This window comes from Gracilinanus agilis, chromosome 1, assembly GCF_016433145.1.
Source record: "Gracilinanus agilis isolate LMUSP501 chromosome 1, AgileGrace, whole genome shotgun sequence".
Taxonomy (NCBI): Eukaryota; Metazoa; Chordata; class Mammalia; order Didelphimorphia; family Didelphidae; genus Gracilinanus; species Gracilinanus agilis.
This window is the reverse complement of record NC_058130.1, coordinates 717,737,466-717,765,337: the sequence shown is the minus strand read 5'-3', so window position 1 is coordinate 717,765,337 and position 27,872 is coordinate 717,737,466. Positions and strand designations below refer to the sequence as shown.

The 27,872-nt window shown below is 42.6% G+C and overlaps 1 protein-coding gene across 1 annotated transcript; it reads right to left on the bottom strand.

The window, feature by feature from the left end:
- Positions 1-89: 89 nt before the first annotated feature.
- Positions 90-27,763, bottom strand: TJP3 (tight junction protein 3). Its single transcript, XM_044671241.1, has 20 exons — positions 27,710-27,763; positions 26,892-27,016; positions 25,746-25,848; positions 25,111-25,477; positions 16,836-16,939; positions 16,356-16,518; positions 14,562-14,670; positions 13,724-13,761; positions 13,270-13,342; positions 12,575-12,731; positions 7,549-7,657; positions 6,560-6,785; positions 5,349-5,563; positions 5,040-5,135; positions 4,532-4,602; positions 4,022-4,232; positions 2,861-2,961; positions 1,578-1,835; positions 963-1,009; positions 90-583 (listed from the first exon to the last, which is right to left on the bottom strand). The coding sequence occupies exons 1-20, from the start codon at positions 27,755-27,757 to the stop codon at positions 481-483; spliced, it is 2,724 nt and encodes a 907-aa protein (XP_044527176.1). The 5' UTR covers positions 27,758-27,763; the 3' UTR covers positions 90-480.
- Between the last annotated feature and the right edge of the window lie 109 nt (positions 27,764-27,872).

The window sequence follows — 27,872 nt, the reverse complement described above, 5'->3', positions numbered from 1 at the left end:
ACCCAGGTTTCTGTAAAAACCCTTGCTCTAAGCTCAAGACCTGGGTTAAATCCAGACCCTGACACAAGCCGAATGACCCTTCCCCTCCATCTTGGAGTCTTAGTTTCCCCACTCATAGGACTAATAGTTTCATTAGGTGATCTCTGTGGTCCGGTTCGGGTCCTGGGATAGTGGGAACTGAGACACCCTGTTCTGCTGGGACAGTCGGGGGCAGGACTGCGCTGGAGGGGCTCATTTGACAACTCTGTCCAGAGATGGGCAATGGACAGGATGAGCTAGTATTCTTCCCAAACCTGCAGCACCAAAGGAGGGAGGGGAGTTGTAATAAAAATTCAACTTGCTTTATTATAAAAAGGCAGGTCCAGGAATGGGGAAGTAGAAGCCAGAGTGAGTTTCCCTCCTTGAAGCTGATAGAGTAAGACAGGTGAGGCAGATTCCCTGAGGTGACCTTGAGGTTGGGCTGGCCATCCAGCTGCAGGGTCACAGGTCAGTGGCAGGACCCCAGTCGTAGCCGTCATCATCGTCTGACTCGTAGTTCCGGGCTCGGGTGAACTTTTTTCTCAAGGCTTCCCGCTCATAGGTTCTGGGGAGGGCAGGAAATAGGAGATCTATGTGACCATAGGCAAGCCCCCTAAAGTCTGGGTCTAAAATTTCTAAGCTATAGGATTCTAAGAATGAAGAGAAGTCTGGAAAATCCAATTTCACCTGGAGGGGTTTCTATATTAGTGGGGAGACCAGTATGATGGAGTAGAAAGAGCACTGGGTTTTGAAGTACAAGTGCTACCCATGACTCGTGACTCTGGGCAAGTCAATTCCCTTTTTTAGACTTATTTCCTCACCTGTAGAAAAAGAAGTCCCATTTTGGCCTTAAATTCATCCTGCCCCTGTAATGAGATACTGCCCAGGGGCCCCTTAACATTGACTTCCCCTCCCTTCTGCCCATGTGCAAGAAATGTTCTTACCTCATACTGTCTTGTCTCCATTGGCCCTGAGCAGGTGGGTCTCTGGCCTGTAGGGAATCACTTGAGGTTAATAGGTTTACAGAGAGGAGGTTGTGTTGGCCATGTGGGAGCACATGAGCAGGGAAGCAGGAGAACATTCCCGCCCCCCCCTTGTCTGCGTTTTATGTTTAGACTAAACACTGTCAAAACTGATGAAAAATAACAATGCTTTCTGACTAAAGAAGGAAAGGGCCAAGAAGAGGTCAGAAAGGGACAGAGGTAGACACAGTTGAAAGGACTAGAATGTTAGGACAGGGAGGGATCTTGGAAACATCCTGTAAAGGAAAAGTAGCTTGGTTAAGGATACATGTATGAAGAGAACAGAGAAAGAGATGAGATAGATGTGGAAGGAGGGGCAGTGAGAGGGGAAAACTTGACCTTTTTGGAAGGAGGGAGAATGATGGGGAATCACGACTTGTGGAGAACATCACCATTACCTCTGGACCTTTACAGCTCAAGATAAAATTTTATCGCCCTTGTATCTGTTAGGTGTAAATGGAAATATTCTGCTCAAGGGCTGCCCCCACACTGAAGGGGTTCTGGCAAAGACTTGGTATAGAGGGAGCTTTGGCTTACCTTGGCTCTTGGGTACGTTGAAGCTGCCATTGCCTCTTCCCTCAGATTCTCTGCCTCATCGGCTTCTACCGGTTCTGATGAACGAGCTAATGCTGGCTCTGTGGGCTCTTCATCCATGTCATTATCTGTGTAAAAGCCACCTTCTCCATCTGTTTCCTCGTAGTCACTGTTAACACGACTATCACAGCTGAGATAGGCATTGCTGCCCCCAAAATCCTGACGGGGCAGGTCCAGGTTCTCCTCCGAGGAGTTGTCCAGCTGGAGGAGGAAATGATGTAGGAGACAGACACAGATGGGCTAATAACCCTGGCGACCCCACATTTAGCAGAAACTGGCACAGTCCAGGAAACAAGTCCCTGGTGATTCTTAATATTGGGCTTAGGAAAGGAATCATCAAATCTCCAGCTCTTTCCAACTGATTCATCATGTTAGATTACTAATGTGAAGATGGGATTGACTCTCCTCTTGCTTACTTTTAAATTTAATCAACCAAAAACTTTATTTAAATTTAAATTTAAAAATAAAATTTAAAAGCAAGGAAGATTATACCCTGCTTTTTGGCTGCTGACCAGTCTTCTCATATATGCATACCATGAGAGAGTGGTGACAAGGAAGGTGGGCACCAACCACTGTCAAAGGGCTTTGATGCCTGCCTGGCTTTTAGGGGCACATAGTAGCTTAACTTTATTAAATAAAATCAATAGGAGTAGTAAAGAAAGGGAAAGGTAGGTAAGAGATAGAGAGATACTTAGCTTTCTAATCTATTGGTTGCCATGATGGGCTTATGGCTAAACTCCAACAAGAGTTCCTTCAGTTCTCTATGCTCCAGCCAGAAAGACCCCAAAGACCACTTGATCTCCATTTATAAGCTCTTTTCTCCACCCACTAGTTCTCACACATCACATTTCAGGAACCAATCATAGTTTCTTAATTTGCCTGGGCCACCCAGGAGGGCAGTGCCTGTGGAATCAGTTTCCTGTCTTGTTCGTTGGTTCCTTGGTTCTTTAACTCACTTTCTCTGAAGGCTTATCTATACCCGAATTTACTCAATGGTCTTTGACCTTGAGATTACTGAGAGATGATGTTAAAAAAAGCAACCTAATGGAGAGAGAAATTTGCTTCCAACAGCACTATGGGGCAGTACCACACATAGCTGAGGCGTTTCAAGGTGTATGGTATCCCAGTGGGCTTGGATTATTATTGCTATCATCAAAGTAATTTTCCCTCCCTTCCCTGACTCTTAGGACATGTAAAGAGGGAAGGCTCTTGCTGAGTAAGTTTACCTGGTCTTCGGCGGTCCAGATGGGCCGGGATTGCTGGGCTTTGATGATATCTTTTAACTCCTGGTACCAGGCATTGTTGGTCCCATTAAGATGAATGATAGCTAAAGAGAAGGCGAGTATTAGAGGTAAATGAGAATTAGAACTCTCTTCAGGATAAATCTGTGGAATCGATCATTTAGGTCTTATACTGACGGGGTCAGTATGAGAATGGTAGCTAAAGCGATAGTAAACGATTGGCCCTAAGTACACCTATTATCTCATTTAATCTTCCTGAGCCCCTATAAGAGCTGGGCCTGGATCCCTTGGTATTCCTAAATCAGGGCTTCATAATGGAGAAAGATTTGGAGGCAGCAGAGGCTTCGCCCTCATCATGCGTCAGGAAAAAATAGCTAAGTCACTTAATCTCCCCAGGCCTCCGTTTTCTTATCTGTATAAGGGGAACACTACCATACTCATTTTACAGGTTGAGAAACAGACCCAGAGAGAAATGTCAAACAGCTAATCAGTGGCAGAGTCAGAAAGAGACCTGTAGAGATTAAAATTAATATACAACATCTCCAAGTATAATATTTATAAAGTTTATTAATACTAACTTGAAGCAAAGGAAGAAAAAAAAAACTAAGAGAGAGCTCACCCAGCCCGCATGTGGGAAAAAGGAGAGCAAGAGGGAGGAGATTACAGAGCTATATAACAAAAACATAAAGACACACTTAAATGAAAAGGGGAAAGGAATTTTGGGAGATGGAGTCTAAAGGTACAAAATTTCTAATTAATACAGACGTCAAGGTCTCCTGGTTTCTAGGCCAGGGCGCTTTGCACTATCTCACCCTTGCTCTACTATACCTACCCCCACCCACTTTGAACTTCTCCCAAAGCACTAAATGAAAGATGAAGAAGTCCTCTTGCATCCTCATTTTGTTTTTTCTGTTATATCCTATTCCTCCCGCTATCTAATAATAGCCATTTGCTATCTTATGGGATCATCACAACTCTGCAGTGGGTGCTATTATCAGAATCATTTTTGTAGGTGAGGAAACAGAGACAGACAAGAGGTTGAGTGACTTGCCCAGGGTCACAAAGCTAATAAGAAAATCCTGGGGATTTGAACTCAGTTCTTTCTAAGTCCACTACTATCTACAGAGCCACTTCGTTTGGTCTAACCTGTAAACAGATGGCTGTGGTACTTCCTCAGCTTGGTGGCCTGGGCATAGAGGCGGCGAGAACTCTTCCTGGAGGTGGGCACCAACCACTGTCGAAGGGCTTTGACCCCTGCCCGGCTTTCAGGGGCACAGAACACCACTATGGGGTAGTACTGCACGTAGTTGAGGCGTTCCACGGCGGAGGGTGTCACATCCAGGAGAGTGTGTTTGTCCTGGGCCAGGGAAAGAGATAGAGGCAGTAGAGGCTTAAGGTTAGACCCTGGCCATGACCCGAGAGCCCGACTTCAATGTTCTCCTCTGGAAAATGGGGACGCTGGACCAGATGTTCCTCATTGTACCTTCTAAATTCTCTCTTCTGTCTTCAGATTCATCCTGGCACTAACATTCTATGCTCTAATGTCCCTCTTAATTGATAAGTGCCACCCTGGATCCTAAGGTTTATCTTCTTCTCTTTGTCCCCCTTCCTGCCTCCACTCTGCTCTTCATCCTTCAGCTCTTGGCCTGGACTCACCTTCTCAGCAATCACTCGCACAGTGTCCAGCTTGACCACCTTTGAGGGGCCCTCGCTTCTTGTGACACTCTCTAGAAATGAAGGAAACTCCTTCAGTAAGAGTCAGGCAGGATGGCAATCCTTTCCTCCCCCTCCCTCTGTGTACCAGCCAAGATGGAATAGTCCCTTTGAGGGGTTCTCCTGGGGCTGTGAGAAACTTGGTTGGGACATTCCTGAAAACACAGGATCATTGAGATTTCTTATCCGAACTGTCAATGGCTCCCTATTGCTCTCGAGATTAAATCCTAGGTCTTCAGATACATGATCCGTCTTCAGTTCTTATCTCCAGTTTCATTTCAATCTTGCTTCTGAAATGCCAGATAGATCAGGATCCTCCCTGACCCCAGCACACGCTCTCTGGTCCCTCCAGTCCTACCATCTCCCTAGCCAGCCTCACCCCTGGATCTTTCTGGGAATAGGTGGCAACCACATGCAGTGTGTGGGATCAGAGGGGTCCCAGGACTCTCACCTGCGACTTCAAACTGGTCAGGCAGCTCAGAGCACAGCTTCTGCATGGCCACGTCGGCCACAGGGCCCATGATGACCACAGGGCGTTTGAAGCTGGCTGGGACAGAACAGGTAGGGAATCAGTAGGTATAACTCATTTTTCCTCCATCCGCCTCTTTTGCTCCTATCTCTGATCCAAGATTCCCCAGCTGCTCCTCCACACAGCACGTGTTTGAAGTGCCCCACGCCTTGATCCCGAGAGATAATGAAATGTTCCTGATGATTTTTCTCTCTCCCTCCATTCCCTTTCCTTGTCCATTCTGGCACTAACCTTCCCTCAGCACAACCCGCTCATAGGGTGGATAGTTGCCCTGCTTCGTTAGGGTTGAGAGGTCCTCACGGCTTTGGCGCATATGCTTCTTGGCACCTCTCCGCAGGCCACGAAGCTTCCAGAACTCAGCTCGGGCCCCTGTGTTGGCTGAGGAAGAGAGAGGCCCTAAGCCCATAGCCCGCTGGGCAGCCTCTAGCGATGCCAACTGCTCGGCCCTGGAAAATAAAAGAGGTGGTTAGCCAGGTCACCAAAGGCTCCAGGATTCCTGGAGGCTGAGTCTGGGATCCTCGTTGGCCATTGGTCCTCTTCCTAGCCCTGACCTCAATGGGTGCAGGAGGCAGGGAATTTCCTTCCTCCTTCCCTCCCCACTCCCAAATCCAAGGGAAACACACACTCAGATCTTATAGGGAAAAGGACAGGGTCTCCCTGCTCACATCCTTCTCCCCCTTCCATTTTAGACCCTTGTCCTCTCTATGTGACTGTTTGCCTGGCTCTTTGCTTTTTCCCTTTCCTAAATTTGTGGTTTTCTCCATTTGACCCTTGGTTTAACACAGTGCCCACCTAAAAAGAGCCTTTCAAAAAGACTTGTACAAAAATATTTATAGTCGCACTCTTTGTGGTGGCAAAAAAATTGGAAAATGAGGGGATGCCTTTCGGTTGGGGAATGGCTGAACAAATTGTGATATCTGCTGGTGATGGAATACTATTGTGCTCAAAGGAATAATGAACTGGAGGAGTTCCAGGCGAACTGGAAAGACCTCCAGGAATTGATGCAGAGTGAAAGGAGCAGAACCAGAACATTGTACACAGAGACTGATACACTGTGTTACAATAGAATGTAATGGACTTCTCTGCTAGCAGCAATGCGAGGATCCAGAGCAAGGCTGAGGGACTTAACAGAAAGAAGACTAGCCACGTTCAGAGGAAGAACTGTGGGAGGAGAAACGCAGAAGAAAAAACAACTGCTTGATCACATGGTTTGATGTGGATATGATTGGGGATGCTGACTAAATGATCGCCCTAATGCAAATATTAATAATATGGAAATAGATCTTGATCAAGGACACATGTAAAACCCAGTGGAATTGCTCATTGACTACAGGAGGGGGGGTGTGAGGAGAAGGAAAGAACATGAATCATGTAACCATGGAAAAATATTCTAAATTAATTAAATACATTTTTTTCAAATTAAAAAAAAAAAAGAGCCTTACCTGCTTTGGTTGGGAATAATGCCTCGATCCTGCTCCCTCAGGTCCCGGCCCATGCGGACCGCCAGCCAGCTGCCACCCCTTCCCTTCTCAGGGTAGAGGGTGTCCAGAACATGGAAGACGTCCCCTCGGGTGAAGCCCAGGCCCAAGGGTGGACTTGGCTCCAGTTCAAAATGGGTGCGGATATAGAAGGAGTCACCCACGCTTGACTTGACCATCTTCCTAAAGACTAAGGTTCAAAGGAATTAGGTTAGATAGTATTTGGAGAGTCCTTTAAGTCCTTTGCAGAGCATTGTTACTTCAGTGGAGGGGAGACTGTGTCTAGAGAAAGGAGTGACCCAGCATCCTTTAATGCAGTGACTCAAACTATGTGGGCTCCCTTACCTTCCTTTCCTCACGTGGCCCTTTTTCTAGACTTGAGTGGACCTTTCTCCCCTCCCTCAGGAACTGACTTATCTAGATCAAAAGGTCTTGCCTGATGGGGCAGCTGGGTGGCTCAGCAGATAGAAGGCCAGGTCTGGAAATGGGAGGTCCTGGGTTCAAATCTAACTTCAGACACTTCCTAGCTGTGTGACCCTGGGCAAGTCACTTAATGCTGAGTACCTGGCCTTTACCACTCTTCAGTCTTTGAATCCATACTTGGTATTGGTTCTAAAATAGAAGGTAAAGGTTTTAAAAAAAAGAAAAGTTGAGGAAGGACTGGGAGAGGCATAGGGGAACCAAGTCCCTCTTCTTAGAGACTCAACAGAGGCCGAGTTCAGAGCTTCTGGCCCTCTCATGATGGAAGGATAGTGTCAAACTTCCTTCCTTCCCTTCCTGATCATGGTGGAAGATTAAGGGTAAGACGGCTATGGCACGTCCTCTCTCGATCTGCTGCTGTGTTTAGCCTAGCTTATGGGCATTTTGGCTAACAGGGTGCCCTGCCTTCTGCCCCACCCCCAGCCAGATGTCCCTAAGCTTCCAGCAGGCATGATGGCCCCAACCCCACTTACTATCTTGCTTTCGCTGAGTGACCAGCTCTATTTCCTCTCCTCGTGGCAGCCCCAGCAGGTACTGAACAGCCTCCTCCCTGGTCAGGCTCTGAAATAACTGCTCATTCACCTATGGGGAGCAAATAGGGTGGGAAAGAGGGGAAGATGGGGTTACAATGATTTGGGGGGTGGCAGAGGGATGGGGACAATCCTCACCTGCAGGCAGGGTCATGGTAGGCTTGGTAAGTAGGTAACAAAGTAGATAGATAGATTTGGAGTCAGGAAGACCAGGGTTCAAATCTTATCTCAGATATTCACTAGTTATGCGATCCTGGACAAAATCACTTAAATTCTCAATCTAAGTTTTCTCCTCTATAAAATGGGGGGTCGTAATTGCACCTACCTCCCAGGGTTTTTAAAAAATTCATTTAATTTTAATTTTTTTTATTCTTAAACACTCTCATTTAATTAATTTAGAATATTTTTCCATGGTTATGATTCATGATCTTTCTTTCCCCTCCTCCCACCCCACTCCCATAGCCAACGCGCTATTCCACTGGGTTTTAAGTATTTTAATTAATTTTAAATCAACTCTTAAGACAGAAGAATGGCAAGGGCTAAGCAAATGGAATTAAGTGACTTGCTCAGGGTCACACAGCTAGGCTCTCAGGGGTTTTGTGAGGCTCAAATGAGATGCCACAGGAAGATAGTAAGAGAGTGCCCAGCTGCCCTGGTGACCGGGGCAGGTCACTAGGTCAGGTGAACTGTGGTTCATCCCAAGGTGCTGGAAGACCTGCTGGATGAGATCTGAGACTTTACCTTTTAGAATCAACCAACCGGAGGCCAGTGGACTTGACTTCATTCTTTTGGCAAAATCATTGAATATATTATTAAAAGGAAGGAAACAAGCATTTATTGAGCACCTAGTATGTCTCTGGCACTGTGCTAAGCATTTAACACATATTATCTCATTTGATCCTCATAATAGCCCTGGGAGCTATTATTATCCCCATTTTATAGATGAGCAAACTGGGGCAGATAGAGGGTAAAAGTGACTTGCCTAGGGTCAGACCACTAGGAAGTATCTGAAGTCAAGTTTGAACCCAGTTTTTCTTGACCCCAGGCCCAGTGCTCTATTCACTGAGCCACCTAGCTAATTAGTCCTGAATGCCAAGAATAGAAAAGGGATAATGACAGAACCAATGTGGCTCCAACAACACCAAGTTATGTCAGACCAACCTCCGTTCTCTGGTCAGGACTAATTAACCAATCAAAAAACATTTATTGGGGCAGCTAAACATCTCAGTAGATGGGGAGCTAGGCCTAGAAATGGGAGGTCCTGGGTTCAAATCTGAACTCAGATTCTACGCTAGATGTAGGGCAAGTCATTTAACTCCCATCACCAAACCCTTACCGCTCTTCTGTCTTGGAACCAATACTCAGTACCAATTCTAAGATAGAACGAAAGGCTTTTAAAAATGAATAATTAAAACAAAAATAAACACTTATTAAGCATTTACTATATTCCAGGCACTGTATTAAGTTCTGGGGATACAAAAAGAGGCAAAAGACAGTCCCTACCCTCAAGAAGTTTACAATCTAATGGAATAGACAATGAGCAAACTAATATATGCAAACAAGCTACATACAAGATAAATAGGAAATTATTAAGGGGGAAAGCACTAGAATTAAGGGAAGTTAGGAAAGGCTTCCTGTAGAAGATGGAATTTTAGGTAGGTTTCTAGAACAGTTAACCAGGAAAATACTAAAATGTTTAGATTGTTTTTTTTAACCCCTACCTTCTGTCTTAGCATCTATATAAGTGTCAGTTCCAAGGAAGAAGACCAGTAAGGGCTAGGCAATGGGGGTTAAGTGACTTGGCCAGGGTCACACAGCTAGGAAGAATGTGGAGTCACATTTGAACCCAGGACTTCCCATCTCTAGCCCTGGCTCTCAATTCACCAAGCAACCTAGCTGCCCCCTGGATGTTTAGATTTTTGGTAAAGCATTTGGAAAAGTCCCTCATTTTATTCCTGAAGAAAAGATGGAGATCTATGGGCTGGATAATAATAAAGCTTGATTAGGAACTAGCTGAGTGACTGGACCCAAAGAACAGGCCTTACTGGTTCCATGCCAACTTGGAAGTGGGTTTTCAGGAGATCATCATGGATCTGATAACATTTTTATCAATGATTTGCTCGAAGGTATGAATGGAAAAGTTTATCAGCTTTGCAGATGACACAAACTAGATAGGTTACTTAACACTTTTTCATGATAGAGTCAGGGTCCCTAAAAGATCTTGACAGGTCAAATCTTATAAAAAGAAAAAAAGTAAGGATTTTTCTGAACATTTGGGCAAAACAAAACAATTTCACAATTACCAGAGGGAGAAAGATATGGCTAGAAAGAAATTCATATGTAAAAGATCTTGAGGATCTTAGTGGATTGCAAGTTCAATGTGAATCAATGGCATGCTATGGAAGCCAAGAAAGTTTTTTCCCCAAAACATAATTCTAGGGCAATATCACAGGTGCCCTGCAGGAGTTCCTGTAATGTTGTGTCCAGTTTGGGACATATCACATTTGAGGTGGAATATGGATAGGCTGGAGAGTTAAGGGGAGGGGTAATAACAGGATAATAAGAGGCATCTACTTCATGCCAAATGAGGATAAGCTGAAGATATGAGCATTTGGACAACCTAGAGAAAACTGGGAATTGGGGGGAAGAGGTGAAAACATGAGTTTTCTTTAAATATTGGGTGGGGGGGCAGCTGGGTAGCTCAGTGGATTGAGAATCAAGCCTGGAGATGGGAGGTCCTGGGTTCAGGTCTGGCCTCAGACACTTCCCAGCTGTGTGACCCTGGGCAAGTCACTTGACCCCTATTGCCCACCCTTACCACTCTTCCACCTATGAGCCAATACACAGAAGTTAAGGGTTTAAAAAAAAAAAAGAAAAGAAAAAAATATTAGGTCAGATATCTCATAGAAAATGGATTAGTTTTTTTTTTTTTCTGGTTGGTCCTAAAGAGCAGAAATACTTGCAACAGGTAGAAGTTAGAACTAGATACTGGCTTGATGTTCTTGGGGACAGCTAAGTGACTCTGGGGATTGAGAGCCAAGCCTAAAGACAAGAGGTCCCAGGTTCAAATCTGGCCTCAGACACTTCCTAGCTGTGTGATCCTGGGTAAATAAATCACTTAACCTCCACTGCCTAGCCTTTACTGCTCTCCTGCTAATACACAGTAAATGATTCTAAGATGAAAGGTAAGGGTTTAAAAAAAAAGAGGAGAATGACTTCTTAATTATAAGAATCCCTAAGTGGAATGAATGGCTTCTGCCTCCAGATAATTCTAGCAGGGGAACAGAGTCTACTGGGCTGCAACAGAGGCAAAGAAGGCAGGAGTGGCAATTGTGATCATAAAGCTAAAATAAAAATAGAGTTGATTAAAAGAAATAAGGAAGGGAATTACATCTTGATTAAAGGCAGCATAAATAATGAAGAAATATCACTATTTAACATATATGCACCAAATGGTATAGCATCCAGATTTTTAAAGGAGAAATTAAAGGAGCTTAAGGGGAAAACAGATAGTAAAACCATATTAGTGAGGGACCTCAACCTTCCCTTATCAGAACTAGATAAATCAAACCAAAAAATAAATTAGAAAGAAGTGAGGGAAGTGAATGAAATATTGGAAAAATTAAAGCTAATAGATATCTGGAGAAAACTGAATAGGGATAAAAAGGAATATAACTTCTTTTCAATAGCACATGGGACATATACAAAGACTGACCATGTACTGGGGCATAAAAACATTGCAAACAAGTATAGAAAAGCAGAAATAATAAATGCTATTTTTCAGATCATAATGCGATAAAAACTAATAATAAAATGGGATAAATTAATAAGGGCTCATCGAGAGGTAAATTAAAAATTTGGAAACATAATAATCTAATTCTTCAGAACTGATGGGTCAAAGAACGGATAATTCTAGCAGAGAATGGGTTTCCTTCTTAATGAAGGGCTTTAAACAAAGGCATGATGGGTGTGCTATAGAGTGGATTCTTATTCAAGGATGGGTTATAATAGATGGCCTCTGATATGCCTTTCAAGTTTGAAATTTTAATTTCTGTATGGTTACCTCTGGGGGGAAAAGGGGATGGAGCATTGCTTTCCCTCCAAACCAAAATAACTGAATTAGTACAGGCCAAGCTATTAGACAACCTTTGATCCAACCATACCACTGCTGGGTTTATACCCCAAAGAGATAATAAGGAAAAAGACTTGTGCAAAAATATTTATAACCACACTCTTTGTGGTGGCAAAAAATTGGAAAATGAGGGAATGCCCTTTGCTTGGGGAATGGCTGAACAAATTGTGGTATCTGTTGGTGATAGAATACTATTGTGCTCAAAGGAATAATGAACTGGAGGAATTCCATGTGAACTGGAAAGACTGATGCAGAGTAAAAGGAGCAGAACCAGGAGAACCTTATACACAGAGACTGATACATGATGGTACAATTGAATGTAATGGACTTCTCTACTAGCAACAATGCAATGACCCAGGACAATTCTGAGGGACTCATGAGAAAGAAGCTATCCACATCCAGAGAAAGAACTGTGGGAGTAGAAACACGGAAGAAAAACACCTGCTTGATCACATGGGTTGATGGAATATGACTGGGGATGTAGACTCTAAATGACCACCCTAGTGCAAATATCAACAATATGGAAATAGGTCTTGATCAATGACACATGTAAAACCCAGTGGAATTGTGTGCTGGCTATGGGAGGGGGGTGGGAAGAGGGGAAGGAAAGAACATAAATCATGTAACCATGGGAAAATATTCTAAATTAATTCATTAAAAAAAAACCATTAGTCAAAAATGCTCAATAATCCAGCACCATACTTTGGTCTGGTCCAACACAGGGTTTCTACCAAGCCATCACCAGGTTCTGAATGGACCGATCTTCTCTCATGGACCAGGGTTTTTTCTCATCTCCCATCACCCCATCCTTCCTTAGGCCCATACTAGCCCAACTACCTGTAGGATCTGGTCTCCTTCCTGAATTCCTTGTCCATCTGCTGGGCTCCCTTCCTGTACGCCTGATACGAAGATGCCGACGTCATTGCCTCCAGCTAGTCGGAGCCCGATGCTGGCACCCTTGGTGAAGCGGACCACCCGAGTGTCTGGGCTATACCTGGCACCATGTGGGGGGGTGAGGGTGGGGAGGTGAGGGATTTGAGATAAAGGCTTGCCAGGCTCTCAAAAAGAGGCTTGTGCTGTGAGTTAAGAGAGTTGGGCTCTAGTTCTGACTCCAACAGTGAATCCATGAGTGATCCTTGAGTAAATCCTTTCCCTTCATGGGGCCCCAATTTCTTCATCTGTAAATTGAGAGGGGGCTGAGAGTTTGGACACTATCTTCTAAAATTATTTTTGACTCTCATATTCTATATCCTACAGGCCCTTTTGGCTCGGATAAGGAATGAAATGTTAGAACTTGTGATACTTTTAACAATTTATGCTCTCCTTTCTGAGCCTGTTCCCTCATTTATGAAATGAGGGGATTGGGGGATAGGATGGTCTCTAAAGGCCTTCGCAGGTCATACATGGATTCCCTGGTCCCCAAGAATAGGTGGCCCAGAGTGCTTTTCAGCTAGAGCAATAGTGGCAAAGTAGGGGTGTGAATATTTATGTGTGAAGGAGGTATAGCAAGGACCTGAGGCCTGGATACTTACCCATCATCCTCTCTTTGGCCAGTGGGGACACGATAGATGTCATAGCTGCTTTTTCTCAGATCCTCCTGAGTACCTGAAGGGGAAGAACCAGGCCCTCCACTCTATTCTGCCACCAGTTCCCTAATTCCCTCCTTCTTTCATAGAATGCTATCCTTTTCCTTTCTCCTCCTCCTATCCAAGTTCTCTGCATCCCCCCAGGCCCAGCTCAGGCCCTACTACCTCCAGACATGCTCTGAGCAATGCAATTCCTAGGGCTTTCTCTAATTTCTTCTGAGCTCTTTATGGATATTAAGGTCTGTGCCACACAATCTCTCTGGACAGGTTTAGACCAAGCTAGTTGGACTAGCTTGCCCTTGAAATCAGGTCAATGAAAGCCCAGACATCTGCTGCTCTCTTTACACAGACAAGGACCACCAGGGCCTTATGAAAACCATACAGCTGCCCTCTCACTCACCTGATTCCCAAAGGGGTTCTGGTTCCACTGATTCCTCCCTGAGGCAAACAGAAGATAAGAGTAAGATGGTTTAGGGCCAGCTTCAAGGAATCCCCCAGGTATGTGAGAAGAGGGGTGGGGGGACAGGAAAAGAGTTGAGGCTAGCAGTGACCCAGAGAGATAATTTCTGAACAGACCACTTTGAATGATAAGGAAATATTTTCCCCCTCACTACCTCTCTTATGGAAATCCTCCTGGAAATTGCTGGCCCCCAACCTTCTAGCAGGTTTCCCTTTTGGTTTTTTCCTTCTCAGTATCCTTCCCTAGGGACCTACTGTTTTTTAGAACCCATGGGAAGGGCACAGGAATTTGTCCCATATTGCTAGGGGGTCCAGAGTTTCTAAGCAGAGAATTTATTATATATTCATGATGATAGAGAACCCCAGATGAGAGACCCATTCACATACATATATTCTTATACTGTGGCTGCTTTACGGCCTCTTTGGCTGTCTTATAGCTGGGGACTGGGGATGGTGGTGTCTTGTGAACTCTAGGAACTAGGCTAATGTTTCCCTCAATAATAGTCACTGTTAGGGGTCACTAGAAGCAGACTATCCCTCCCAGGACAATGGACTATGTTGAGGATATTGGAAACAGACAAATGCCAAAGCATTAGAAACAGATCAAGGTGGTCTCAGATACTCCCTAGCTCTGGGAAAAGTCACTTAGCCTCAGTTGCCTAGTCCTTACCCTCTTCTACTTTAGAACTGATGATATCAATTCTAGGACAAAAAATAAGGGTTAAAAAAAGAGAAAGAAACAGATCAAAGGATGAGTGTGTGGTAGGTGTGACACTTACGGAGGAGACTCGGTCCAGCTGGCATCAGAAACTCGCCGCTTGCCACCAGGTGGTGGGGGCACATGGGATGGGGGTGCTTGAGAGGGTTCAGAGCCAATGGCAGAGATGTCTATAATTGCAAAAGTTCAGTATCACAAGTAATCTTTCCTTGTCTGGTTTCCCCAAGCTCCCTGTCTTCAAAAACGACAACTCCTGAAAGGGGTTAATTCCACTGTACCAAGAGGGTGGAGAGCCCACAAAGAGATCATCTTCTTAATAGATTTGTGACTAAATTTGATTTAATTTAATTCGCTTTAAAGATATCTACTTTGTACAACATAGCACTCCTGTGCCCAGAGCTAGAGCAAAGATACAAAGTTCACATAAAAATTGGTCCATCCCTTTATGTTTGTTTTCTAGCAGAGGGATGAGACACAAACACAGAAGAACATTGTATCATATCCTACATGATCAGGAGGGCAAACACTGCTATCTACATGAGGGATTGGACAAAGGAGATCATTGCTAGCTGTGGATATCAGAGAAAACTTCCCAAAGGAGACAGCACTTGAGTTAGGCTTCCAATAGGTTGGGGATGGAGAGGGGGCACCATCAGGATGGTTCCAAGAATCTGGTATCACATTAGTAAAGGAAGAGAAGCAGAACAAGTACAGGGAACCCACGGACCTATACAGGGTAACCTAGTTTAGATAGAATGCCGATTATAGTGTGAGATAAGGCTGGAAGAGTAGGTGGTGCCAGATGGAGGTGGGCTGAGGAAGCCAGGCAGAAGAGTCTGAACTTTATTTGGGAACAACCAGGAAGCCATTAAAGGATTTCGAGGGGGGGGAAAGTGATATCATGAGACTTCTGCAGAAGGAAGATTAATCTGACAGTGAATGACGGAGTGCTGTTATAGAGAGGGGAGAAAGAAAGGGGTGGGGAAAGGAACATGCATTTATTAAACATCTACTATATGCCAGGCACTGTGCTAAGTGCTTTACACAAATTATCCCATTTGATTCTCACAGTAACCTTAGGAGGTAGGTCCTATGATCCTCATTTTATAGTTTAGTCAGTAAGTCAATAAGTATTTAGTATCTACTATGTGCCAGGCACTATGCTAAATTCTGGGGATGGAAACTAAGGCTATCAGAGATTACACGACTTGCCTGGGGTCATACAGACAATAAATGTAAGAGGTAGAACTTGAACCCAAGAGTTCCTGGCTTTGAGGCTAGTTCTTTAACCACTAGTCCACACTGTATCTTAATCTTCAGCCCTGACTTCTTTCTAGCTGTAAGACCAATCTCCATCTGCCTACAGGACTTCTCTACCAGCATGAACCACCAGGGCCTTAAACCTAAAGGGAAAGAGAGCTGGATTTGGAGTTACTCATTCACTGCATGCTCTACATAATGTTCTAAGCAGATAAATCACAAAGAAAATGCTAATTCACATTATTAGGAGGTTCCTATAGCAATGAAATCACAGGCCCAGTCTATCTTTTGTAGATAACAGCAGTTGGAAAGTATGGAGTGATAGAGAGTGTCAGAGGAGAAAGCACATTGAGAGGAGGAATGAGGGCAGAGTTTTTGGGGAACACAGCCTTGCTAGGCTGGGGATTAGGGGGAATCACTGAAGGAGGCAAAGAAGAGGTGGTTAGAGAGGTAGGAGAATGTAGAGTGTGGTGGTGTCCTGGGATGCCAAGTGAGTAGAGACGTTGAAGAGAAGGGAAAGCTGGTTGGGACTGAGAATGTATCTGGGGATTGAAGAAAAGCTGGTCCAGAGAACATGTTCCTCCCCACTCCTTACCATCCAGGTCAGAACTCTCACTGTCACTGTTGACTGCTGGGGGTATATTCACCAGGAACTGCCGATGATCTCTGAGCACCAGTAGAGTCAGCATCCCCTCCGACCTCTCAATCAACCGTCGGGTGTCATTCAGGGACAGGTTCTGGCTTGACACTCCATTTATCTGAAAGGTACAACCAGTTTGGGGGAGGGGGGAGGATTGGGGAGAGGGAGAAGGTTAAGACCCTTCAGATATGGAGGACACTAGAAAGTGACAATCTCCTGGGAGAATTCTGGAAAGAGATCCTGGGAGATAGGGGGTGGCTTTCTTGGCCAGATGTGAAATAGATTTAAGGCGTTCTAGCCATAGGGTACAGACCCATGGGGGAGAGGAGGGTAGAGGGGAAAGGGAAGAGTGAAGGCAGGTGAAGAGGGGGCAAACCTCCCCCCCTCCAGTTCCTACCCAGGTGGTGGTTCTAATTCACCCTTTCCAGGGCTCACCTTAAGGACAAGATCACCCTCCATCAGGCCTCTGCTTTTGGAGGCTAGACCTGAGTCTGCAATGTGCTTGATGAAAATCTGACTGCCAAGCTTCACACCAAACTCTGCAAAGGTGGAGGATTAAAATGAGACAGAATCCAATTGGTGGTGAAGGATAGGGTGCAGGGTGATACTATGGGAAATAGGCTGTCCAGGAAGGGGAAAAGGACTGAAGATAACCACCCTCTGAATGGAGATGGGGATAGGGAAGAATCACATCTATGGATGTGGCTGGGAGTTTGGGTCCCAGGATCTGGGATCCCTCTAGTCTGAAGCCCCATCCCAGATATCTGAAAAACTGGAGAGGCCAGACAGGTCTTTAATGCACACTCAAGCATGAAGAGGTCTGATCCTACATACTTGCTAATAATGGGGAAGTTGACATCAGGGTGTTGTGAAGGAATTGAGGAAATTAAGACAGCAAGTGGTTAATTGTGGGAATTGAATGAATCACACTGACTCCCAGTCTTGTGGAGTGACTTGTTTTTGTGATTCAGTTCTGGAACTAGCTCAGTTCTCTTTCTATTCTGGGCCTAGTCCAAATTCTGTCTTGTAAGAAAAATGGATTCAATTGTGGGAATTGGGAGAAAATCTTATTGCTTTATTTAAACCTAGTCCTGCATGGCTTGGAAACTGGACCACTTGTATCTGCTATTTAGAGACCCTTAACCAAGGACCTAGGCTCTGCGGATCAGAAACAGTTAGATCCTAAGGTCGATATGTTTTCTCATAATTGTATATCTCAAGCAACCCATATGTCTTATCTGAAAACTGGCCTCATATTGACTGATCAGTTATTGTTTCCATGTTCCTTTGATTGGGAGAACTGGGACCTCTTTTTCTGAATTCAGGGAATTGTACCTGTTCTCCATCTTTCGAATAGAAATCAGATTTCCTAATGTATTATTTCCTTTTAATCAATCAATTCTTGGGAAAATGAAATAAATACTTCATTTGATATAAAATTAATAAAATTGTTTTTAGTGTACATATATGATAATATTGTCTTCAATATATATGCATGCCTGCCTCTCCCTGTACTGGGGTCAAGCCCTAAACTGAGGAAGGTCCTGATGGGGTAGGCAGCTGGCATGCACCGCTTAATAAAACAATAGGCTCAGATCACCTCTTTGTTTCCTGTCATTTCATTTTTTTGCTCGTTAGAATTTTGGCAGTCAGGTCCAGTCAAGTCTGACCCTGATTGACAGCCTTCCAGAAGAACTCCCAAGGGATCTCTGGTTAATTTTTAACTGAGGCAATTTTTTTTTTTTTTTTTTTGTGGAAGACTAACATCTGGAGGGTAAACTTTTGGTTTCAATTCCTACTTCTGAGCTAAGGTAAGGATTAGGGACCCCCCTCCCCATTTTTTCTCATTAAAATTTGCTAAGTTTGCTCCAGAATGAGGTGGTTTAGAGTAAGCATGCCTCCTGGAGTTTGGAGCTTTTGGCCTTTGCAAGTGGGGTGTTTTAGGTTTGGCCTTGGATTTGGGGTGCCCCCGGGTGTTTTAGGTTAAATTAATTTTTGATCCAGTTTTTAAATTTGGAGCTCTGGTTTTTTCCCCTGGAACTAGAGTGACCCCAATAAGTAGGGAATGTTGGAGTTTTTCCTTGGAGATGGTTGAACTAGGGTAGTTTAGGTTTGCCTCTGGAGTTGGGATATTTAAGGGTTTTCAGAAGCCGCAACAAAAGATGGGTTCCAACAATAGTAAGATACCTGCAGATTCCCTCTTGGATAGTTTGAGACCAGGGGATGTTCCTGATAGTTACAGGAATGAGTAAATAGCATGTTATTGAGTTGTATAACATCTGATGGTAGTTTTCCCAGGCAGCTCTAAGTAATGGGTTCTGCCCACCTCTCCCTAGAAGGGGATTCTTCTTTATATCCTGTCCAAGTTTCTGTCTTATTGTTTTGTCTGTTTTTTGTAAAATGTAGGATTTTTAAAAAAGGAAAATGCAGTCAGTCTGGAAAACTGCTAAAAGACTGCAGTGAAAGAGTTTGGTAGGCTGGGAAAGATTAATGAAGTTTCATACTTGAGGCAGCTGTCCCAATAAGGAGGACTAATTCCTATTTTAGACTTTAACTCTAAGATTAGGTTATAAGATTAAAAAAGAAAAGAAAAGAGAAAAACCTTTTAAGATATTTGCTGTCATTGCAACACTGACCAGTCACTTCAGAATTACAGGGATAGTCATAGTGAAGTTTTAGGGATACACTTTAGAATTTGTTTTAAAGAAAAATAAGAATTAAATTCTGTAAAAGTTTTAAAAGTAAATAACATTTAGATCCAAGTGAAGGGTAAAAAAAAAATGCATTTTGGAGTTTAAATTTACCTGGTACTTTACCCTTCCTTGATCGTGAAAAAAAAGAAAAAGAAAGAAAAGAATGCTACCCCTTCTGACTCCCTCAGAGCAGAGACCTTCCTTTTCTGACCCTGTTAACCCCTCGTCTCAAGATCAGGTTGCCAAATAAAGGTGTTGGGGGGAAAAAAACGCCAGAAAATGGAGGGAAACGAGTTACATTCCAGTCGTAGAAATTTATCAGCTGTGTGTTCTTAAGCAAATCATTTTATCTCTCTTTGCCTGTTTTTTGGATCTGTAAAGAGGAAAATTATACAGGTACCTACCCACCTCCCAGGATTATTATCCTGGGCCAAATGATATATGATTGTGAACTGTGAACACAGTGACTGGCATATGGTAAGCACTATATAAATGCTACTATTATTATTATTCAACTGATCATAATTGTTCTATACTTGATAACTCTAGACCAGGTTTTAGATGTGATTGGTAAAACACTAAAGGTGATAAGATTAATGATTTCTAGCTAGGGTAACTGGGAAATGCATTCGGCTGAGATGATGTCATCTGACTGGAATAAGTTTTGTTCTATGTCTTAAATACTTGGTATTGTTTATGTTATTGGATTTCTCAACTCCCTTATATTGTGAAATCAGAGAAACCACTGTATCAGAAATGCTATTACAAAGATTTTTTTAAAAATCTGGATACTGAGAGATTATGAATTAAGCTGTTAAAAGAATGTGATAAAAATGGATTGAAAACCATTAAATATGTGATAGGATCTATTTTGTTTTAAAACAGATAATAAGTGTTTACATATATATTATATGTGTGTGTGTTTGCCACAAATGTTTTCCAAGGAAAAATTTTGACTACCATTCAGAAAAATTATGAAAATGTATATGGGTGATTTAAAGATATAACTTCAATACATTAGTATGTCAGTTATTGATGTATGTCTGAAATCCCAGAATATGGTTAGTTTTAATTTACAAGTAAAGGATAAATGAAATTGAACTATTAGAGAAATACAAAGTTAATAATATTCAAGTCCCAAGTTGTGATGAGTGAAATTTTGCTATTTGAGGTAAAAACTCTTGGGACTTTAATTTTCTCTTGTTTTGAGTTGGTTTTTTTTTTTAAACCCTTACTTTCTGCCTTATTAATAACTCTAAGACAGAAGGGCAAAGGTTAGGTAAACAGGGTTAGGTGACTTGCTCTGTTTTCAGTTTTGATCAGAAGAATATTGTCTGAATTGTCATGAAGCCAATAACAGAAAAATGGCATGTGCTATAGTCTGTGAAATGTTATAGAGATGACTGCTGGAAAGTTTTGGGAATGATCTTAGCATGGCCTAAGGTAGGATCCTCCTAACTCAGTATCCTTATTGTGCTATTTCCTTTCTGAACAGAAAATTTCTTCAGCTGGTTAATCCTGAGCCTTTCTCAATAATACAGGACTGGCTGTCATGCCTGGAATCAAATAAAGGTAAAGGTGTTTTCCCTCAGTTGTGACACTGTTATAATTATGTTCCTTCTTTTGCTTTTATAGTAAATTTCAATAATCAGGGCAGGTGAACAGTGTTAGTTCTGTAAGTATAATATTATACTAATTAATTAATTAATTAATAGGGTACTATCATAGGATGCAAGTTTGGAAAATCTTATAATTTTTTCTTTCTTAAAAAATAAACCTTTCCTTCTGCTTTAGTATTCATTCTAAGACAGAAGAGCAGTAAGGGCTAGGCAATTGGGGGTTAAGTGACTTGCCCAGGGGCAAAAATCCTACAATTTTAATCTATCTTTGTGGTCAAATGATAGAGATGATTCCCAAAAGGGAATTAAAGCAATATGACAAAGATGCAATGATAAATTTGGGAAAGCAACAGGATTTGATTGTTTCCCCTAAGAAATATATGTGTGTGTACATTATATATTATATGTAACATATATAATATATATATTATGTGTGTGTAATATATAATATATATATAATGTACACACACATATTATAATGATTTATATATTTATATATATATAATGGCTTCCAAATGTATTTAGCAAGGAAATTCACTTTGTGTATATTTTAATAATACATTCTAAAGACTAGATTAAGAATGTTACATATAAAGTTGTATCAATAATTATAAAGAAAATGAAATTATTGCCCATTTTAAAAGTATTTTTCTCATAATTTTAAAAGACAGAAGAGTTTGTTTTACAGTTAAAACCTTCATAAAGTTTTTTTCTTTAAGATTCTTTTATCAAGTACAAGATTTTAGTAAAAATAGAAATAGCAAGTAGTATATAAAAATGAAGTTATCTTAAATTTTAGGTTTGGAAAAACAAATTTAAAGAGATTGTACTAAGTTGTATTAAGTCTTATTCCTGAGAGGTTTTAATCTAGGAATTTTTGCAAGTGCTGTGGAACCAGAGAAGCAATACTCCTTTCAAAGCTGTCCTGACACTGAAGCCAATTCTAGAAGATATCCAAGGACCAGCCAACTTCAAAGGGACATCTGGGACTCAAAGTGTGTTGATGACTCTGCCCAAAGGGCTTTAAAAGACTGTCTGCCCTTTGATCCAGCCATACCACTGCTGGGTTTATATCCCAAAAAGATCATAGGAAAAAAGATACAAAAATATTTATAAACACATGGGCTGATGGAGTTATTATTGGGGATGTAGACACTAAATGATAACTCTAGTCCAACTATCAGGAATATGGAATTAGGTCTTGATCAATGATACATGTAAAACCCAGTAGAATTGTGTGTCGGCTAAGGGGGGTTAGGGGAGTTTGGGGGAGAGGGAAAGAACTTGAAATATGTAACTATGGGAAAATATTCAAAATAAAAATTAAAAAATAAAAAAATACTAGCATCCTCCTTATGAAAAAAAATTTATAGCTGCACTCTTTGTGGTGGCAAAAAATTGGAAAATGAGGGGGTATCCATCGATTGGGGAATGACGGAACAAATTGTGGTATCTGTTGGTGATGGAATATTGTGCTCAAAGAAATAACCAACTGGAAGAATTCCATGTGAACTGGAACAACTCCAGGAATTGATGCAGAGTGAAAGGAACAGAACCAGGAGAACATTGTACACAGAGACTGATACACTGTGGTACAATCGAATGTAATAGACTTCTCTACTAGCAGCAATGCAAGGATCCAGGACAATTCTGAGGGACTTATGAGAAAGAACGCTATTCACATTCAGAGGAAGAACTGTGGGAGTAGAAACACAGAAGAAAAGAAAATGCTTGAATACATGGCTTGATGGGGATATGATTGGGGATGTAGACTCTAAGCAATCATCCTAGTGCAAATATTAATAATATGAAAATAGGTCTTGATCAATGATACATATAAAACCCAGTGGAATTGTGCCTTGGCTATGGGAGGGAGGAGGAAAAGAATATGAAGTATGTAACCATGGAAAAATAGCCAAAATTAATTAAATAAAAGTTTTCAAGTAAAAAATTACAAAAAAAACAAAATGTGTTGATGAGATGGATATTCAGAGAGGGTTATTAGAATACAAAGAGACTTGATGTTAATATATCGAACTGCTCTAGTCTTATTTTATGGTACTTATGATTATAAGTTTTCATGGTTACCTTGAAGACATGTAAATTTCCCTTCTAAAAATTAGTCCATCATGAGACCTCTAACTAGTTTCGTCTGTAGCCTAAATAATTCTGATTATGATTATATGAAAAAACTTTATAGATTATAGATAAGTGAACCATGTGGGAGTAGGTACCCCTCCCCCCAAATCAAAAGGGAGAAAACTGTGAGAGAATCAAGAGGATTAAGACAGCAGGTGGTTAATTGTGGGAACTGAGTGAATCATACTGACTCCATCTTGCAACTTAATTCTGGAGTTAGCTCGGTTCCCTTTCTATTCAATTATAGGTCTAGTCCAAATTTTGTCTTGTGAGAAAAGTTTATTCAGCTGTGAGTTGGGGAGAAAAATTTATTTCATCCTTTGAACCTAGCCCTGCATGGCTGTACCTGTACCTGTACCTGCTGTTTAGAGAACCTTAACTAAGAATCTAGGTTATATTGACCAGAAATGCAGTCAGATCCTAAGACTGAAGAAAGGAGTTTTCTCTTAATTGTACATTTCAAGCAACCCATAGGTCATTTCTGAAAACTGGCCCCCACTTGATCAATCAGGTATTGTTTTCCATGTTCCTTTGATTATAGCAGATATTTGGGAGGAATGAGATTCCCCTTTATCTGAATTCAGGGAATTGTACTTGTTCACCCCAACTCCCAAATTAGAAAATCCCTAATCTTTCATGCAATTAGAAATCAGATTACCTAACATTATATTGTTTCCTTTTAACTGAATGACCTTATTGTTTTTAGTGTATAAAAGTCCATCTCCTCCTATATTAGCGGTCTAGCTCTAAACTGAGGAAGGGGTTTGATCTAGATTTGTTAGGGAATGGGCTTTAGGCATTATCTAATAAATCAATATGCTTAGAAGATCAATCCTGTTTCCTCAGTCATGTCCATCTTCTATTGTTATAGTGTTTCTTTTCTTTTCTTTTCTTTTTAAACCCTTAGCTTCCATCTTATTGGTTCTAAGGCATAAAAGTGGTAAGGGCTAGGCAATGAGGGTTAAGTGACTTGCCCAGGAAGTGTGTGATGCCAGACTTGAACCCAGGACCTCCCGTCTCTGGGCCTGATTCTCAATCCACTGAGCCACCTAGCTGCCCCTGTGTTTCTAAAGAATAGAGACAACTCATGGGAGAGGTGGAAAAGATCTCAAAGATCATCACTATGCTATAGTGGAGCACTGCTTCTGATGGCACAAGGTCTGGATTCAAATTCTTTGCTATTCATTCCCTGTATGAGCTTGGGCAAGCCATTTACCATCCCTGTGCCTCACTTTTCTCCTTTTCAAAATGAAGGGTTGGCCCAGATGACTGTTATATCCTTTACCACTTTACTCTAACACTTTCATTTTACCAAACAAAGCACACAAGAGTTGGAAGGTATTGTAGAGATTATCTAATAACTTAATGTTTTGCCAGTGATGAAACTGAGAGTATTTTCTTTCCACTATCTTTGATGTTCTGTCTCTGTTTTAGATAGGGGTCCCAGGTCAATCCTGAACCCCTTTCATACAGGATAGGTTAAGGGCTAACTATCAGAACCATCCTTCACTTGCTTTTGCTCCATCAAAGTCAGACTAGTCTAGTATGGGAACTTTGGTGGCATTAAGTGAGAAGGGCAGGGGAAGCCGATGACTTATGGGAAGGCAGGTAGCTATTTCTCCGTGTCCCCAGTCTAGACACGTGGCCTCACTGAGATCAAAGTCACTATGGGGAAGGCAACTGCACCTGCCTTTCACAGGGACACTCCCCTGGCACCCAGAGTGATAATAACAACTCACATTTCTCTGTTGCTTTAAGGTTTATAAAGATGTTTCCTCAAAACAAGGTTGTACAAATATTAGACCCATTTTACAAAGAAATTGGAGATTAAAAGATAAGTGATTTGTAGACACTGGCTGTGTGATCTTGGGTAAGTTACTTAACCCATATCAGCCTCAGTTTCCTTAACTAAAAACCTGGGAATAATAATAGCACCCATCTCATAGGATTGTTGTGAGAATCAAATGAGATAACATGGGTTGATATAAAATTGACCTAATCTTATTATTATTTCAGATCGCAATTAAATGGCAAAGCTAGGATTCAAATCTAGATTTTCCAACTGTAAGGCCAGGGCTCATTGGCTTGAGAGGGTGGTCAGCTGGGCATTAATCATCACAGCATTTATACCAATGTTATGATGTGGGCACTCACAAGCCAGAATCTATTCTAAAGTCCCCAGAGAGGACTGACGTCAGATGTCATCACAGTGCCTTAGTCCATTTTCAGATCTACCCATAAATTCAGAATCTTCCTCACCCTCGCTTTCTTTCCTCTTCACCAATACTGACTCCACTGGCTTCATCAATACGTCATGCCTGGGTAGTCTCTTAAAGCCAGACACCAGGGCCAGACCATTGGCTCCATCTGGATGATCCAGCCTTCTCTCCCGACTTTGACCTCTACGGCTGCCAGCTCGACTCCGTCGCCGAGAGCGCTCGGTCCAGCTGTGGCCTGAGCTGCGTTCACTGGAAGAGTCGCCCTCATAGCCTCGGTTTTGGTCTAATTCCTCCTCATCTTGGTGGCCTCGGGGTGGCCCCTGGTTCTGTGGACTGGGGCCCAGACTTGAAGTGGGATAGCTGGTCTTGGTGGTAGGTAGCTGAATTTTCCGAGGTCTTTTTATGGTCTAGTTTGGATGGACGATAGAGAAAGAAAAGTAGACAGAAACTTGACCCACTTGGGTCTCAAACCCATAATCCCACCTTTGCCCCTTAAGCATTGGTCTCTGACTACTGGACAATTTAGTCAAAAACCACAATTTGCTTGTTTTGGGATGGACCATGCAGCCCAAAGTAACTCAGACCAGCAACTTAGAGGTCTGATATGGTACCTTGCATGCCCACCCACCATCCCTGTCCCTATCGTCCTCCCACCTAGGACTGGGGATAACTCACAACATTGGCAAATTTGGTGCAAGACTTGAGGGTCTGTATGGCAAAGGTTGAAGACACGTTCTCCATGGAAACCCCATTCACCATAACAATATGGTCTCCGGTCCTGGCAGAGGAGGGCAACATAGGTTTGAAGCATAGCCACTGGCAAGACAGTTGCTGTTTTTTTCAAGATCTTGTCTAGGGAGTTTTAGAGGTGAGGGATCTAGGGGCAGTTGGAGAAGAGACCTTTCTTTCTCAGTGAATTTCAATCACATTTCCTCTCCTTCTATTTCTGCCTCAGTTTCTTTTTATCCCCAACTTCTTTCTTTTTTTTCCTTCAGGCCCTCTTTCTTAATTGCTCCTTCATTCAGCCCTTCTCTGTCTTCTTTCTTCTCTGGGTCCTTCTCTTCTCTGTTTCTCTCCTCCTTTCTGCCTCAGCCCTCTCTCCTTCTCTTGCTTTCTTCATTACACTCTCTCTATGATCTCAATCATTTCCCTCCCAAGGGTTGGTTTACCAGTTCTGGGCCAGGTTAGCAGGGCAAGGCAGTGCCATGGGTCGGCTGCTTTGATGGCTTTAATGGCCCCAGTTACAGTGAGTGGTGTTAAATGATACCCCAGGCTCTCCCAGGGGCCCTCTTGGTAGCTGAGAAGGGAGGGAAAGACAGGAGGGGAATCTGAGCCTGCTAATTCCCCTAGGATAGTCCTATGTTCACTGTGATTGAGAGAAGACCTTGCTGCCTAAAAAAATAAAATATTTTAGGGACTCTTGCTTCAAATGCATCTACAGATCCTTCTTGTTTCCAGAAGTGTTGACTGAACTGAAAAAATGCCAGGGAAAGAAGCTGGGTGGGGCCTTAGGACACAGAATATTGAAGCTAGGAGCATTGGAGCATAGATTGTTAGCATGCAGAGGGGCTACAGGGCATAGAAGGTTTGAGGTGGGAGGGAGCTTGGAACATGGAACATGATCTAGTCCAATTCTCTTATTTTGCAAATGAGGGAACAGATGTCTAGAGAGAGGTGCATGAGGTGACACAGGGAATCAATGTTAGAGTCAACCCTAGAACCCAGAATTCCTGACTCCAATTCAAGGGTTCTTTTCACTGAACTAACATCATGTCCTCTCAATGACAACAGACTAGGTTATCCTCCACTCCAGCTACTCACTGCAGCCTGCCCACAGCTGGCCCCCCTGGCACCACATCTGATATCACCACTGATCCATCGTTGCTGACACCACTGGGTCGGTCCCGGCCTCCTGAAATGGCAATTCCAAAGCCCCTTCGAGGATCCTAAAAGGCACAAGAAAGTTCATAAGAATCATGGGATGTTTAGAGGTGAAAAGGACCTTAGGTAGGGGCCCCCTCACTTTATAGACATTTAACCAAGGCCCACAGAAGGGAAGTAATTTGCCCAAGGTCACAAAGCAAGTATAGAACCAGGGCTAAAGTCCAAATTTCCTAATTCCAGGGCCAGTATCCTTCAAGGTTAAGCTCAAGTTCTGGTTCCTCTGTTCTTCTGAGCCCTCACAGGGCTGTCCATGCTGCTCACTAGGCTTTGACTTGATCACAAAGTAGGAGTTCCCCAGGGTGTGTAACTGGAAATCTTGTACCTTTGAACTACATTACCCAGGAGCCCACTGACTTCCTGTCATTACGTGCTGACATAGACAGGAGATAAATTCGATGGATTTCCGTCTCTAGTGCTTTTTCCTTCCTGTGAGGGCAGCTGTGAACATGGGACTTTTGAACAGGTAGATTAGCTTGGGCATGTGGTTTTATTTTGTTACCTTTTTATTCCTTTATTCCTAGTTATTATTAATAAATCTTTAAAAATATAACATTTGAAGTTATTATATATTAATTTTAATTTTTACAATGGGCAGGGTCCAGGAATCCGGTGGAACCCAGGTGAACCCAGAAAAGTCTGGTGGTGAATTGTTTAGGAAATGGAACAGAAAGCCACTGGCCATCCACATCGCTCACCCTACAGAGTGTGGTTGTGTGCTGCTCCCAGATGGTCATCTCCTCCATGTCCAACACCTGGGGTAACAAGAGACAAAGGGACTCATGTGAGGACACCAAGGCCCAGGGCTATTCCAGGGAAAACCAGTCCAACTCAGGTCTCAGTTTTGGCTGGAAAAGTTCT